The sequence below is a fragment of the Triticum urartu genome, chromosome 2 (assembly GCF_003073215.2).
Source record: "Triticum urartu cultivar G1812 chromosome 2, Tu2.1, whole genome shotgun sequence".
NCBI lineage: Eukaryota > Viridiplantae > Streptophyta > Magnoliopsida > Poales > Poaceae > Triticum > Triticum urartu.
The window spans coordinates 202,220,280-202,235,303 of NC_053023.1; the positions used below are offsets into that span (position 1 = coordinate 202,220,280).

Genomic DNA, 15,024 nt, shown 5'->3' on the forward strand with positions numbered 1-15,024 from the left:
TATGAACATTGAACTCTGTGTAACGGAGGGGAGCTGGGGTCCTGGCGCACTCTATATAAGCCACCCCCCCTCCTCTGGGACAAGGGTTCGCACCCCCTGTAACTCACACGCATATAATCCAGTCGACCGCCTCCGGGCTCCGAGACGTAGGGCTGTTACTTCCTCCGAGAAGGGCCTGAACTCGTAAAACTCGCGTGTACAACTCCTCCATAGCTAGGATCTTGCCTCTACATTCCTACCCCCCATTCTACTGTCAGACTTAGAACCACGACAACTACCGTTTTCATCACTGTTACACTTGCTACAAAACTACTGCTATCACTGTTACCATTATTGTTACTGTTGTCACTATTATCAAAACTATCATATTATTTTGCTATTGATCACGTTGCTGCAGATAATTAATCTCTAGGTGTGGTTGAATTGACAACTCAGCTGCTAATACCTTTAAATATTCTTTGGTTTCCCTTTTGTCGAATCTATAAATTTGGGTTGAATACTCTATTCTCAAAAATTATTGCGATCTCCTATACTTGTGGGTTATCAAGGAGCGGCAGCAACATCTAGCAGTGTGCAGCGGAGGAGGCGAGGAGGAGCGGCAGCTCGATTTGCTCGCTAGACGGCGGCGCGCGAGAATCTGTCGGTAGCGTGCGAAAGCATCAGCCATTTAATCGGTGGTTCGGTCTCGACAGTAGGTTCAGTTTCGACAATAGGTTTAGTTTCAACATTAGATTCAGTTTACATCACCAACTATACATTCTCTATTGGAGTTGAACTTTTACATCACCAATATACAATATTTGTTGGAGTTGCCTCTTTTTTCAAGATGTAAAATGCACTTCTTGATGATGTAAATTTTACATCTTCAAATTTGCATCATCGTAGATGCTCTTCAAGTTCTTTGACAAGAACTTAAACGAAACCGACGGAAAATAAGCGATTTACAAAGTTGCACACCAGAATTTATGTCAGTTCATACAAGTGTATAACTTTCTCTGATTCTCTCTGCTCTCTGTAAAAGAGAATATGCACATGACCGTCCTTGGTCGCACTTACCACGTCTCTCTCTCTCTCTCTCCTCCCGCTTCTTCCTCCACCCTCCCATTTCAGCGAGGAGACGAGAAAACAGTGAGGGCGCGCGCGAAAAAGACTCCACTGGCCCTCTAGGTGTCTCCAGATCACGCCCAAATTCGTGGCTCGTCCAGCCGCGAATTTGGTGGTGCCTTGTGTTGGTGCATTTTCCTAGACCTGTTCTTTCTGTGATTCCTTTTAATCCCTCCCGTGTTCTTGCGGCTGATTTCTTGACGGATTGAAGCGTCAGCGGATTTCTCCGGCTGCGTCTCCGGATTTCCTCGATCCGGGGGGCAATGCGGCTGCGCATTCGGTTCCCTGCCACGGAAGCCCCCCAAATCCCCCGCCATTGGTGATTATTTCTGAGCTTCCTCGCCTTAAAATCGGCGCGTTTCTCGGAGCACCTCGAGGCATCTGATTTCAGTTGGTCATCGCCGCGATTTTACGCGAACTTGGGCGGGGCATTGTTCTGAGTTTTTTTTTGTCAAAACATTTGTGCCGCGTCACTGGATTTCGTCGGCCAGTTGCTTCAGGGAGCTCACGGATTTGTTGTCCGTCGCCACAAACCTCCCGCCGGTAAGCCGGGGGAATCACATTGCGATGGTCGAGTCGGTGTAGGCAGGAGCAGGCAAAAGATGAGGCGGTGCAGGGGAGAATGGCTCCCCGCGCCGTACATCATCTCCGTGCTGCTCTTCCTACCAATGGCCTGCGGACGATTGCTCATTGGCGCAAGCGACACGTCGCCGCCACCTGCGCTGACACCAACCTTCATCAAGCAAGTTGACGATTGGGTGAGTAAATTTTCTATGTATTTCATCGCACTCGGTAGTAACATCTGTACTGAGATGGTGTCATTCCATAGTTTGTGATCAAGACCAAAAGTAGTTTAGTTTTGGTCATCTTAAGAAGTGAGAATTAACTTATTAAGTACTCCCTCTGTAAACAAATATAAGAGCGTTTAGATCACTACTTTAGTGATCTAAACGCTCCGATATTTCTTTACGGAGGGGGTATCAATCCTTTTGTTAGAGAAAAAACCGGTTCAGGAAGGCAGGAATTGCCACCATCGAGACCATAGAATGATAGAATTGCAAGGATTGCCCGGCTATATTTCTGATATGGTGTTTAGGTTGGTGCCCTCTCTCTATCAGCGCATAGGGTCCACATGTATGAGCTCATGATGCCGGCATTCAGAATTGTCATATGGTGCTCTTCGAATTACCTGTGACAGAAGAGATAAGATCACTGAATTTCTAGTGGTTCCCAGAGGCCAAAGCTGTTTATGATTTTACTGCATTGAAAATACTGACTAATACAGATTAAAACCCTGCAAGCAGAAGCAGAGATTTTGAAACAAATTATTAACGTTCCCTCCTGTTAGGTACACATCACTGCACTGGTCGAACATCTTTATGCGCTGATGATATCTTAAATTTTAATTATTACTGCTTATTTAATGAGTAGCATGTGTCGGATTAACTCTGTTATTATTGGTATGATGCATGTAGACTTATTTTTCCTTAAGTAAGGAATGTGATGATAATATGATATTGTTCGCAAATATAAGATGTTCTAACTTTTTTCTCAATCGGATGTATATAGACATGTTTTAGTGTGTTTGTTCACTAATTTCAAATTTCAGTCTGTATGTAGTCCATTTTGAAATATCCAAAATATCTTATATTTGTGAACAGAGGGAATAGTCTCTAACTGCTGACTCTCACTGGTACTTCATGGTAGTTTATATTTTTAATGGTCTGGTTTATCATATTATTATTCTGAAAAGGATGCACACCCAGTTTATCTCATCAGGATCTGTTATTGATTAATTTTCACGTACTGACAAGGGTGACCACTCGTTATGATATCTATAGGTGGAACACGCGTGGCTCAAATGTGGATTGGACAAGAAAAGCCTTCAAGATGTTAGAAACTACTACAACTACAACCATGTACTTGATATCATCCATAGGATATCTGATAATAAGGGAACTTCCCCTGTCATTGCAAAAGGTGCAGGCCCATTGACACCAGATATCAAGCAAACTTTGCTGACCTGCTTAAGCAAACAGAATTTTGAGGTTCCAAAAAACCTACCCGATGGTTATATCAAAACACTTATCGCCTCAATAAGAGGAGAGCTGACTCCGGGACCTGCTCCTGCAAATGAAGCAGTAAAACCTCCGACAGGGAAACCAGCTGACGGTGCTTCATCAGAAGCAACTACAAAAAAGGCAGTGCCTGCAACTAAATCAGTGGGGAAAAAAGACAGCGATGGCATGCCAACTACCACTATCGTTGGTGTGTCCCTGGTTGTTATCGCACTTTTAGCTCTTCTCTGCGTTGGCTGCTGCATGTTCCGTGAAAGCCAGAGTTCTGCGGCTTCTGCCTATGATAATAAGCAACTCCTGAATCTATGTAATGTCTTGTATCATCCATTTTGCTCCAAGTCAACGTTTTTCTTTCTTCTATCACTGACTTTTATGCTTTCATTTGCAGCGGATTCTTGCAAGTCTTCCAGTGTAAATCTAATAGATGTCACTAAGCTGGGAGCATTGCCATTGCAGTCAGAGGCTGGCCAAAATGGCCATGTGAATCAAAGTTCACAGGAAGGCCCAAACACTGATCAAATTGACTATGTGAGACTAAGTTCACAGGAAGGCCCAAACACTGATCAAAATAACCATGTGAAACTAAGCTCACAGGAAGACGCAAACACTGGTCAAATTAGCTATGTGAAACTAAGCTCACAGGAAGACCCAACCAGTGGTCGAAATAGTGATGCGAAGCTAACTTCGCAGGAAGACCCAAACACTGGCCAAAATAACCATGTGAAGCTCACTTCGCAGGAAAGTGTAAACACTGATCCAGCAATCTACAGCAGTTCCGCCGAGCCAATGGCTGCTTCTGTTGGTTCTGTGCAAGGATCAACACCAATGCCCCAACCAATGATTCCACCTCCAGCACATCCTCAAGTACTTGCGCCTCAACCAAAGGCTCCTCCTTCACCACCAGCTCCTCAAGCACTTGAGCCGCCTCCGAATGCTTCTCCAGTTCTTTCCTCTGGACCTTCACCGCCACCAGCTCCAAAAGCCTCCCCGCCTCCGCCCTCAGGACCCTCACCGCCTACTGCTCCAAAAGCTGCACCACCACCACCACCACCATCAAAATCTGGTGGACCTCTCCCGCCACCACCAGCGCTGCCTGGTTCTTCCAAAATGCGTCCACCACCACTTATGAAGTCAGGCAATAAAACAGACACAGATGCGGATTCTAGTGAAGCTAAAACAAAGCTTAAGCCCTTCTTTTGGGATAAAGTAGCAACAAATGCTAATAAATCAATGGTGTGGGATCACCTTAAAGCTGGATCATTCCAGTAAGTTGGTAGAGATAGCTGAGCTATATATCTAGTTATCTACTACTATTGTAAGATCGCACCATTTTATAACTAAATGGTACTTCTTCACAGGTTAAGTGAGGACGCTATTGAAACACTTTTTGGTTGTAATGCTGACAAGAAGAGCGGTGATGGCAAAAAAGATTTAACATCAAAGGAAGCTGCCCAAGTTGTGAGGATACTTGATCCTAAAAAGGCACAGAATCTGGCCATATCATTGAAGGCGTTGAGTGTTTCAGCAGAGGAAGTTTCTTGTGCAGTTAAGGAAGGTAAGTTTATACTGTGCAAGTGCATAGCTCTTCCTGGACGAAATGCGGCTTCTTCTGATTCTTGCCAGTCTTGTAGATACAGTTATTTTATTTTATTTTTGGGCAAAGCTCCAGTTTTTTTTAAGTTGCAGTGATACATCGAATACTTATCCAGCTTCTGGTCTATAACTCCATGCAATAATATATCAGCTGCGTATATCATTTGTGTCTTCACAATCAGGAGTTACGGCTATTCTTCTGTGCTAAGGACAATGAATCACTTGATTTCATTTGTTTCTTCTATTTTTCAAAGCAAATAGTACACATTTCTGCTAAACTGATGTGAGTCTTGTCCTCTAGGTTAACTCTAATTCTTTAGCTAATAACAAAGTCAGCAAGAGTATGTAGCACACAAGTGATGTCAAATGCTCAAATCGGCATTTGGTTCTAGACTTAACCACATTTGTGTGCATCTGGCCTCCATATTTTGGGAATGGACGCCTCAAGCATGGGTTCATGTGCTTCTGACTATTCTATTTGGACATTTAGAACAAAGAACATGTTGATTAAATCCTATTTCCTGATAACATCTTTTGCCTTATCAATTTCCCTCGATAATTTGTAGGAAATGAACTTCCATCCGACTTGATACAGACCTTAATTAGATGGGTCCCGAATACTGATGAGGAGCTCAGGCTTCGACTATATACTGGGGAACTCTCACAGCTTGGTCCTGCAGAGCAGTTCTTAAAAGCAATCTTCGACATTCCTTATATCTATGAGCGCCTGGATGCATTACTTTTCATGGCTGGTTTACCAGAGGAAGCTTCAAATGTAAAGCAATCTTTTGCCACCTTAGAGGTAATAGCATTACCATTATGACCTACTCCCTCTGTTCCTTTATATAAGGTGTATTTCTTTTTTGATAAAATTCCAGAATGTAAGGTGTATTTCTTCTAATTTCTCATAATTCCCTTGTTAGCCCTCCAGAAATATGGAAAGTATCTCTCTGATGATTGTCTATATCTCTCCTTATAGCAAAAGAAGGAAACTATCTATCTGCCAATTGCATGTATCTCTTACTTTCCTAAAGTTATTGATTTATTTGCCACTACCCAATAAATTGGCCAAGGGTAATTTTGTCCTAACATGTCTATAATTATGTGCCTTGGTCACCGTGCCAAAAATAACACACCTTACATAAAGGAACGGAGGGAGTATTTGGCTTCCACACTATATTCAGTTCTGTTGTATGACTTGTATCAGTTTTGTTTGATGCTCTATAATCCTTTAACCGATGAACATTTTTATCGAGTAATAATAGAGATTATCGTTGTGTAGACGTTACCACTCTTCCTGCACCTTGATGTTTCTACTGATCTTCTTATCTCTGCTATGTTGGCATTTAAATCCTGATCAGATGGCTTGTGAGGAGCTTAAAAACAGCCGTCTATTCTTGAAGTTACTAGAAGCTGTACTTAAAACAGGCAACCGGATGAATGTTGGCACGTTCCGAGGAGGAGCTCAAGCGTTCAAACTAGACACCCTGCTCAAGCTTTCCGACGTCAAAGGAACTGATGGGAAGATAACGCTGCTGCATTTTGTTGTTCAAGAGATAATCCATTCTGAAGGTGTCCGTTCTGCACGGGCTGCAAAGGAGCAGAAGGGCAGCGTATCCAGTGTGGACAACAATGATCTTATTGAAGAGGAGTATAAACAACTAGGTCTGCAGGTTGTGTCCAGTTTAGGAGATGAACTTCAAAATGTCAGGAATGCAGCAATCCTTGATGCAGATCAGTTGGCTAGGTCGATAACAAGTGTTGGCCACAGGCTCGGCAAAACCAAAGAATTCTTGAACACAAGCATGAAAAGTCTGGATGAAGATAGTGGGTTTCACCGCAAGCTTGTGCATTTCGTGGAGCAGTCTCAAACTGATGTTACTTTCCTGCTAGAGGAAGAGAAGAAAATACGGTCCTTGGTAAAGAGCACTGTCGATTATTTCCATGGGAGGACAGGGAAGGATGAGGGCCTTCGGTTATTTGTCGTAGTGCGGGATTTTCTCGCAATGCTTGACAAGGTGTGCGATGAGGTGAAAGAAGCATCAAAAGTAGCTCCAAAGAAAACGAAGACTGAAGTTACTCTGCCTTCCCGCACACCCAGGTCTTTTCAAGATCCCCGGCGTAACCTTTTTCCGGCAATTAAAGACCGGAGGGCACATAGTTCAAGCTCTAGTTCTGACGAGGGAAGTTAACTCTAAACGAAGGTACTCTGCCTACCTTTTCCTTCCAGCGCTTGGAGGTTTGCCCTTTGAAAACATTAGTAAGACGAGATGAAAAATGAGAGCTAAAGAAAAAGCAAGAGATAGAAAATTGACGATAAAGCGAACTCTGGCTTTGGTCACTTGTTGCAGCAACAGAATAAAATTGCTGAAGGAAGGCAGTCATCTTCCATAACGTCCTTGACAGGCAATTGTTGCACTTTGGCTCCTATCAAACAAGCAAAGGTGATATTCATGATCAAGATGGAGAAGTCGAAACGGAAGCCGTCGAAAGGGGCGGCGAAGAAAACTGACCCCTTAGTTAGGGCGGGCGGGCAGAACAGGGAGGGAGGAAGAAGCAGCAGGCTGGCTGACTGACTCTGACACTGCCTGCTGTTTTTTCGCTTAGCATTTGTACCATCACAGAAAGGAGAGGAATAAATACAGTATTTTTTTAGGGGAATAAATAGTGTGTTAGAACAAAAGAAAGAGATGCACCACACAGGCTCATAGACATTGGATTCTTTTGCCTGCGCTTGACAATACTTTTGCAAAGAGCAACGCTGTAAATTGCCATGCTTTCAACTGAAACATCCTGTGTGTTCGCGTCATGTGAGTATAATCTGGGCGACTTGGTGTGCCTTTTGCAATGTGGAGTGAGACCTGGTACCAGATTCGCACTGCTGTGCTGTCGTCGCTTCGTTTCCTCTATCTGTACCTACTGTTTCCGCACCGTCTGGATAGTCAGGGCGCTCAAAACAATGTGCAGCGCTGCTATATTTGGAGTGATAATTGTTTCATCTCCGTGCCATTTCTCTAGGGAATCCTTTTTTATCCCAGCTGGTGTTAGATCGCAAGTATTTCCCGCCTAAGCACTGCTTCCAAATGTCTTGGCTCATCAAAAACTTGGCCATACAAAATCGACAACTCCCCGCCAAAATTCCATTATCCCTAACTCGATCCATAGCACACCTATGGATTGTAAAGGAAAGCACATCCGTAGTCGAAAAGTTACCAAGACTAATGCCAAAATACAGCTTCACAGATTAATTTTAGTAAGTATTTCACAGCTATATCGAGTTTTTTAACCATGAAAGAATTAAGCAAGAATAGACCATGGAAATTTTCAACCAAGAACAGAGTGGTAGAAATTCGCAAGTAAGCAATCCATAGGTGCAACTTTTATAGAACGAACTAGCAACGACTTACACAGGATGTAACCATTGTCCACACCTAGTTTAGCACCGGTACAAGCACACAGATTCAGAAACTAATAGTAGTACTAACATCCTAGAAGTAAAACGCAACACCTAGGCAACATTTAACTGAACACGCTACTACACAGAACTGGATACAGCCGAGCACCCACGACCACCGAGGAGTCGTCATCTAGCTATCGTCGTCGGCAGCCACGGCCTTGCTGCCTCCGGCCTTCTTGGGGAGCAGAAGGTTGTGGATGTTGGGCATGACACCACCGCTGGCGATTGTGACCATGCCGAGCAGGCGGGAGAGCTCCTCGTCGTTGCGGACGGCGAGCTGGATGTGGCGCGGCACGATGCGGGTCTTCTTGTTGTCCCTCGCCGCGTTCCCGGCCAACTCCAGAACCTGCACAAACAAGAGAATCGCAGCGGTTACTTCCAAAATTCCACAAAGTCTCGAGTGCAATTAACAAGCAGAACCGCCTAAGCCCAGACAAATCTGAGAGCAGGCAGAGGCAAGTGTTATCCTCATCCGAAACCCTAGAAATATTCCCCAATTTGCCGAACCAACCACCGATTGACGAGACCGAAAGAGACACCAACCGCTCGAATTCACCACCCAAAGAAGCAAAATCGGGCATCGGGTAACAGAATTCCACGCACCTCAGCGGCGAGATACTCGAGCACGGCGGCGAGGTAGACGGGGGCGCCGGCACCGACCCTCTCGGCGTACTTGCCGGCCTTGAGGAACCGCGCGATCCTGCCGACGGGGAACTGGAGCCCAGCCTTGGAGCTCCTGGAGATGGCCTTCTTGGCAGCGCCCGAGCCGATCGCCTTGCCCCTTCCGGCCATGTCTACAGTGCTTGGAGGGGATCCGCGGTTGTGAAATGGAAAACGAGGCGCCGGGAGGAAGTGCGGAAGCGGTGTGGTGTGGGTATACGGCTGGTAGGCAGGAGCGGTGGGTGGGGATTGGGTTATATAGGCGAGGGGATCCAATGCGAGGAGAGTGCGCGGATCGGTGACGTGGCGGAGATTACGTGCGCCGAGCGGCGAGATCCTGTCCGTCAGATGGGAAGAGCCCTGGGGCGGTTGGTTTTTGGTTTGCCGCCTCGGATTTTCGCCGTTTCGGGGTCGGTCGTACGCCGCCGGCTTCGGGGTTTCTATTCGGCTGTTTTTTTTTCCTTTTAAGAAAGCTACGTGTTTTTTTAGAGGCCCTTGCCTGGTCTTAAGCCCTTACAAATCCAACATGTCCGTCAAAGTGACACAATGTTTAGCAAGTAACAAAGTAAAGCAAAAGAGATACATGCACGAAGGCGACTATATAGCGGCGTAACGCTAGCATAGACGATGAAGAAAACACTAAAGGCTATCGGGGTAGCAAGGGATGGTGGCTTGCCGGTAGTGTCTCCTATGTCGAACGTCGAAGCTCGGTGCACCTTGCTCGCACCATTGAGACGAGCTCCTCTACATGTCCTTTTGTCCTGTGATTTTGCCAGTAGCTTCTGTAGCTGCAAGAAAGACATCAATTTGTATAACAGATCAGTCAGATGTCTGATGATTTGTCCCTCTATCAAAGCTTTATTCCTTGTTATCCAACGTGACCATGCGGTAAAGATTGTTTGTTACTGTTCGTACGGCACTCCACACAAATCGGGCCATGATGCATCGACATAAGATGTGATCACGATCTTCACATTCCCCACACCAGATGCATTTGCCATCGCCCGGGCCTTTTCTTTTCTGCACCTGGTCACCACTCGTGATTCTATTGCGTGCCATTTGCCATAAAAAGATTTTTATTTTGGCAAGTAATCTTGCCTTTCATACCCCGGATAGGTTGCAAGGGGTTAAAGATTTGAAGATCTCCTTGTATAAAGAGCCTGTAGAAAATTGGTCGGACGGCTCCAAACGCCAAACTACCTCGTCCCTTCCCTGACTAAGCCGGTGCCCTCGAAGTTTTATACGTAGGTTTTCCCACTCTATGACTTCCGCATCCCCAAGGATCGGCGGAACTGTGGTGCCCATCAGCCACGTTGCCATACATCCGCAACCTTGGCGGCTTGGTCGGCGACAATGGCAAACAAGGTCAGAAAAAGGGCGTGAAACCTACAATCTTCACACCAAATATCCATTCAGAAGCATGTTGCTTTGCCATTGTGCACTATAAATTTGGTCTATGAACGAAGGAGAGGCTGCACTTTCCTAACGTCCCTAAAATTATGATAGTTTAATGTTCCTCCTAAAGTCCACACCCCCATGGACTAGATACTTTCGACTAAATATATCTAACCATAATCCACCCTATTCAGTTAGGATCTTCCATGCCCACTTTGTCATGCGATACCCGTTCATTAATTTAGGTGTTAATGACCCCTAGGCCGCCCACCTCCTTTGGCTCACAATTGTTCTCCCAACTCACCATGTCGTATTTATGTTTCCTATTTTCTTTCGCCTAGAAAAAACGGGATCAACCCTTATTTAATTTCTCATGGATGCCGCCTTGAAGTAAGTAAAACCCGATAGTGAACATCAGAAAGTTCGTTAGGTAGTCATTAATGAGGACTAGCCGACCACTAGACGCTAATAATTTGCCTTGTCATGGTTCCACCCTCGCAGCTGTTTTATCCACCACGGGTCGGAAATTCCCCATAGTTAATGCTCTCAAGGATATGGGCATGCGCACGTATTTCAAAGGGATGGTGAGTCCTATCGGCGGAGTCCTGGAGTTTGGACGCACTTCCTCCAATCGTGTAACGCCCCGAGACCGAAGCTTCACATGCCTTCCATGTTTTTCGAGGTTCGTCGGGTGATTTGTTTTGTCTGTTGCATTCATCTTTGCATCATGTCATCATGCCATCATGCCTTTTTTTTAAACTCAACTAAATAAAATGCATAGATCCTTGATCTATTTAAATCGAGAGAACTCACATGGTGATTTCTCTACATAACATACCCTCCCAATATTAGGGAGATATAATAAATATTCCATTCTTTTGAAATTAACCATAACACACGTGCAAAATATTTCCCATGTTTATTTCCTCTTCGAGTTTGACCTTCAAACCTTGCCCACTATTCTCTTACCATTTACCGAGGTTCCTCCAAAAATCCGAACATTTTTGGACACTTCTAAAACCAAGTCCTAGTTCAAACCCATTTGAATTAAATTCAAATGAGTTTGAATTTGCATCTTTCAATCATGGCCATTTCTGTTTTCTCGAAACAAGCACGTTTTTGTGAGTCCGGGAAATTTATCTGCGTGTCCAACTTCTTCCCCTAACCCCCTCTTTCTTTTTCTCCTCTTTATTTGTTTTCTGTTAAAGGAAATAAGGAGAGAAGAGAGAGGGAGAGCAGCCCAATCAGTCCGGCCCTTTTGCTCAACCAGACCCACCCACCAGTCTCTTAGGCCTGCCAGGGCGGCCCATTTGCCTTAAGGCCCAGCCGCCCCCCCTCTCTATTGGGCCGGCCTCCAAGGCCCACTTCCCCCGTAACCCTAGCGAGCCGCTCCTTCCCTTCGTCGGCCTCCAGCGCCGCACGCGCACGCAGCCACCCTCTCCTCTCGATCTCTCTCCCTCACTCCCTCGTCCTCCTTGACATCGCCGTCCTCCCAGCACCGCGAGCCTGCTCCGCCGCCTCCGCACCTCCCATGCCTCTGCCGCGCCGGCCTGCGACCGTAGCCGCCATCCTTGTCCACGCCCAGAGGAGCACGCCCGCCGAGCTCCGTCGATCCGCCGCCGCCATGAATGGCCGTAGGAGCGCCAATGTCGCCAAGCCACGCGCCCCTGCTTTTCCTCGCCCATTCGGTGCGCCACCAAGCCGGCAGGACTCCCCTCCGTCGCCCAAAGGTCGCCCGCTCGCCCGTCGTTCCTACTTCGCTGGAGGAGAGGACCAACACCATCCCCACGATGCCCCTACGTGCCAAGTCCCTCAACCGGAGCACCGTGCCTACGCCCCTGCTTCCTCCTCGTCACCGGCGAGTGTCGCGCCATCTTCTTCACTTCCTGCCATCGAGTGTCGCTCTGCCCTTGCTCCGTCCTCTGCTTCGCCTCTGCTCCACCGCCCTTCAAGCTCGACGCCCGCCCTGGCCATCTTCTCCTGCTGCCTTGAGCAGCCCCTTCACGGCCAACTTCCATGAGACCTCCACCCCCTTGCCACCGGTGGGTCTTGTTTCCCCCTCTTGTCGCTGCCAAGACCCGGCAACCAGGGACGTCAAGGACTCCTTCGTGGGTTCCTTTCGCCAAGTACCGACGCCCGCAGATTTTGTGACGCGCCAAGTTCCGTTTAAAGATGTTCAACTACATTCGATGTGGATTTCGATAAGTACCACGACGCCCGGAGCCCTCGGATACATCAAGTTTGACTACACTGCGAGACGAAGAACGCCAAGTACCTCTCCAAAAACGAACATGTACCACTACGCCCAGAGGCATCGGATCCGTCAAGTCCAACAAACGACTGTGCTCAACTACCCACAACCCTGAACGTCTACGAAAACGGGTACCACTACCGTCGCCGAGATCGCGAGAACCTCTACCGACGACCTCGAAACGTGTACGACGACCGTTGTCGAAGACCCGTACCTCTACCATTTCCCAAACATGAACGACCATTTCCTCTTTGACTCGTGAACCACTACTTCCACTACCATCGCTGAGGACCGATAGTACCACTACTTCTACTACCGTCGCGGAACGACTACTTCCTCTACTTCCCTCGACGAACTTGAACCATCCCGTTTGCACGCTTTGAAGGTATAACACCGAGACGACCGTCCGAGAACGATTGCTTGTGTTGTATGAGATGCACCCTTTGTCTGCACCGTTTCCGTAGTGTCTCTCGCTTTCGTGCCATCGACTCGTGGGAACCCGGTAACCGGGATCACCCCACCATCTTTTGCACGCTCCCGCCACATTTCCTTTTGCACTGGTATCTCCATGAGCTACCGGAACCGATATGTTGCCGTGGCATCATTTTCGAATTTGTTGTCGTGGCACCCCTTTCGTTTCCGCCACGATGACAAATGCTTCATAATATGCCCATGTCAACATTTTCTTAAAATTGCATAAACTTGAACATGTCATCCGCATCATGATAATAACATTTGAAATGTTTAAAATTGTTGTTGCATTAAATTGCTAATGCACATGAGGATTTACCGGAATTGTTGTTTGATGTTTCCGGACTCATTTAAAATGCCTAATTGTGTAATTTACTCATGTTTCACCTCTTGCCATGTTAAGAACATTTAATATTGTTGAGTACCTAAACGGGAGAGAACTAAATAATTAAATGTGGTGTTTCTTCAATATGCAACTTGTTACATACTGAGATCCACTTAACTTGTAGTTTTGTTTGTGCAACTTGCCATGCCATGTATATTTAAATCGGACATGCATCATACTTGATTGTGCATCATGCCATGTTTATGTGATGGTTGTTTACTATGTTGTCTGCTTCTTTCCGGGTTGCTTCTCTCGTTAGCTTCGGTTTCGTTCCGGAGTTGTGAGGATCCGTTCGACTACGCCCGTTTGTCTTCTTCATGGACCCGTTCTTCTTCCTTGCGGGATTTCAGGCAATATGATCATACCCTCGAAATCAGTTCTATCTTTGCTTGCTAGTTGTTCGTTCTATCGCTATGTCGCGCTATCTACCACTTGTTTATCATGCCTCCCATATTGCCATGCCAAGCCTCTGACCCACCTTTCCTAGCAAACCGTTGTTTGGCTATGTTACCGCTTTTGCTCGGCCCCTCTTATAGTGTTGCTAGTTGCAGGTGAAGCTGAAGTTTGTTCCATGTTGGAACATGGATTTTGTTGGGATATCATTATTATATCTTATTTACTTTAATGCACCTATATACTTGGTAAAGGGTGGAAGGCTCAGCCTTATGCCTGGTGTTTTGTTTCAGTCTTGCCGCCCTAGTTTCCATCATATCGGTGTTATGTTCCTTGATTTTGCGTTCCTTGCGCGGTTGGGTGTTATGGGAATCCCTTGACAGTTCGCTTTGAATAAAACTCCTCCAGCAAGGCCCAACCTTGGTTTTAACATTTTCCACCTAAGCCTTTTTCCCTTGGGTTCTGCAGACTCAAGGGTCATCTTTATTTTAAACCCCCGGGCCAGTGCTCCTCTGAGTGTTGGTCCAACCTGTCAGCCGCCGGTGGCCACCAGGGCCAACTCTGGGTTGGCCTACCGAAAGTTTGGACAATCCGGTGTGCCCTGAGAATGAGATATGTGCAGCTCCTATCGGGATTTGTCAGCACATTCGGCTGGCTTTACTGGTCTTATTTTACCATTGTCGAAATGTCTTGTAACCGGGATTCCGAGACTGATCGGGTCTTCCCGGGAGAAGGAATATCCTTGGTTGATCGTGAGAGCTTGTGATGGGCTAAGTTGGGACACCCCTACAGGGTTTTGAACTTTCGAAAGTTGTGCCTGCGGTTATGGGCAGATGAGAATTTGTTAATATCTGGTTGTAGATAACTTGACACTTGATTTAATTAAAAGGCATCAACCGTGTGTGTAGCCGTGATGGTCTCTTTTCGGCGGAGTCCGGGAAGTGAACACGGTCTTGTGTTATGTTTGAACGTAACTAGTTTTCAGGATCACTTATTGATCACTTCTAGCTTCTCGACCGTTCCGTTGCTTCTCTTCTCGCTCTTATTTGCGTATGTTAGCCACCAAATTTGCTTAGTGTTTGCTGCAACTCCACCTCATTACCTTACCCTACCCATAAGCTTAAATAGTATTGATCTCGCGGGTGTGAGATTGCTGAGTCCTCGTGACTCACAGATACTTCCAAACAGTTGCAAGTGCCGATGATACCAGTGCAGGTGATGCAACCGAGCTCAAGTG

The 15,024-nt window shown here is 46.3% G+C and overlaps 2 protein-coding genes across 2 annotated transcripts; one reads left to right on the forward strand and one right to left on the reverse strand.

Annotated features, from left to right (window-relative positions):
- Window positions 1–1,042: 1,042 nt before the first annotated feature.
- On the forward strand, window positions 1,043–8,226 carry LOC125536760 (formin-like protein 11). Its single transcript, XM_048700015.1, has 6 exons — window positions 1,043–1,862; window positions 2,946–3,489; window positions 3,571–4,447; window positions 4,541–4,737; window positions 5,342–5,577; window positions 6,137–8,226. The coding sequence occupies exons 1-6, from the start codon at window positions 1,707–1,709 to the stop codon at window positions 6,965–6,967; spliced, it is 2,841 nt and encodes a 946-aa protein (XP_048555972.1). The 5' UTR covers window positions 1,043–1,706; the 3' UTR covers window positions 6,968–8,226.
- LOC125536761 (protein H2A.7) lies at window positions 8,133–9,133 on the reverse strand. The gene is made up of 2 exons (XM_048700016.1): window positions 8,836–9,133; window positions 8,133–8,578 (listed from the first exon to the last, which is right to left on the reverse strand). Exons 1-2 carry the CDS (start codon window positions 9,022–9,024, stop codon window positions 8,363–8,365), a joined length of 405 nt encoding a protein of 134 aa, XP_048555973.1. The 5' UTR covers window positions 9,025–9,133; the 3' UTR covers window positions 8,133–8,362.
- Between the last annotated feature and the right edge of the window lie 5,891 nt (window positions 9,134–15,024).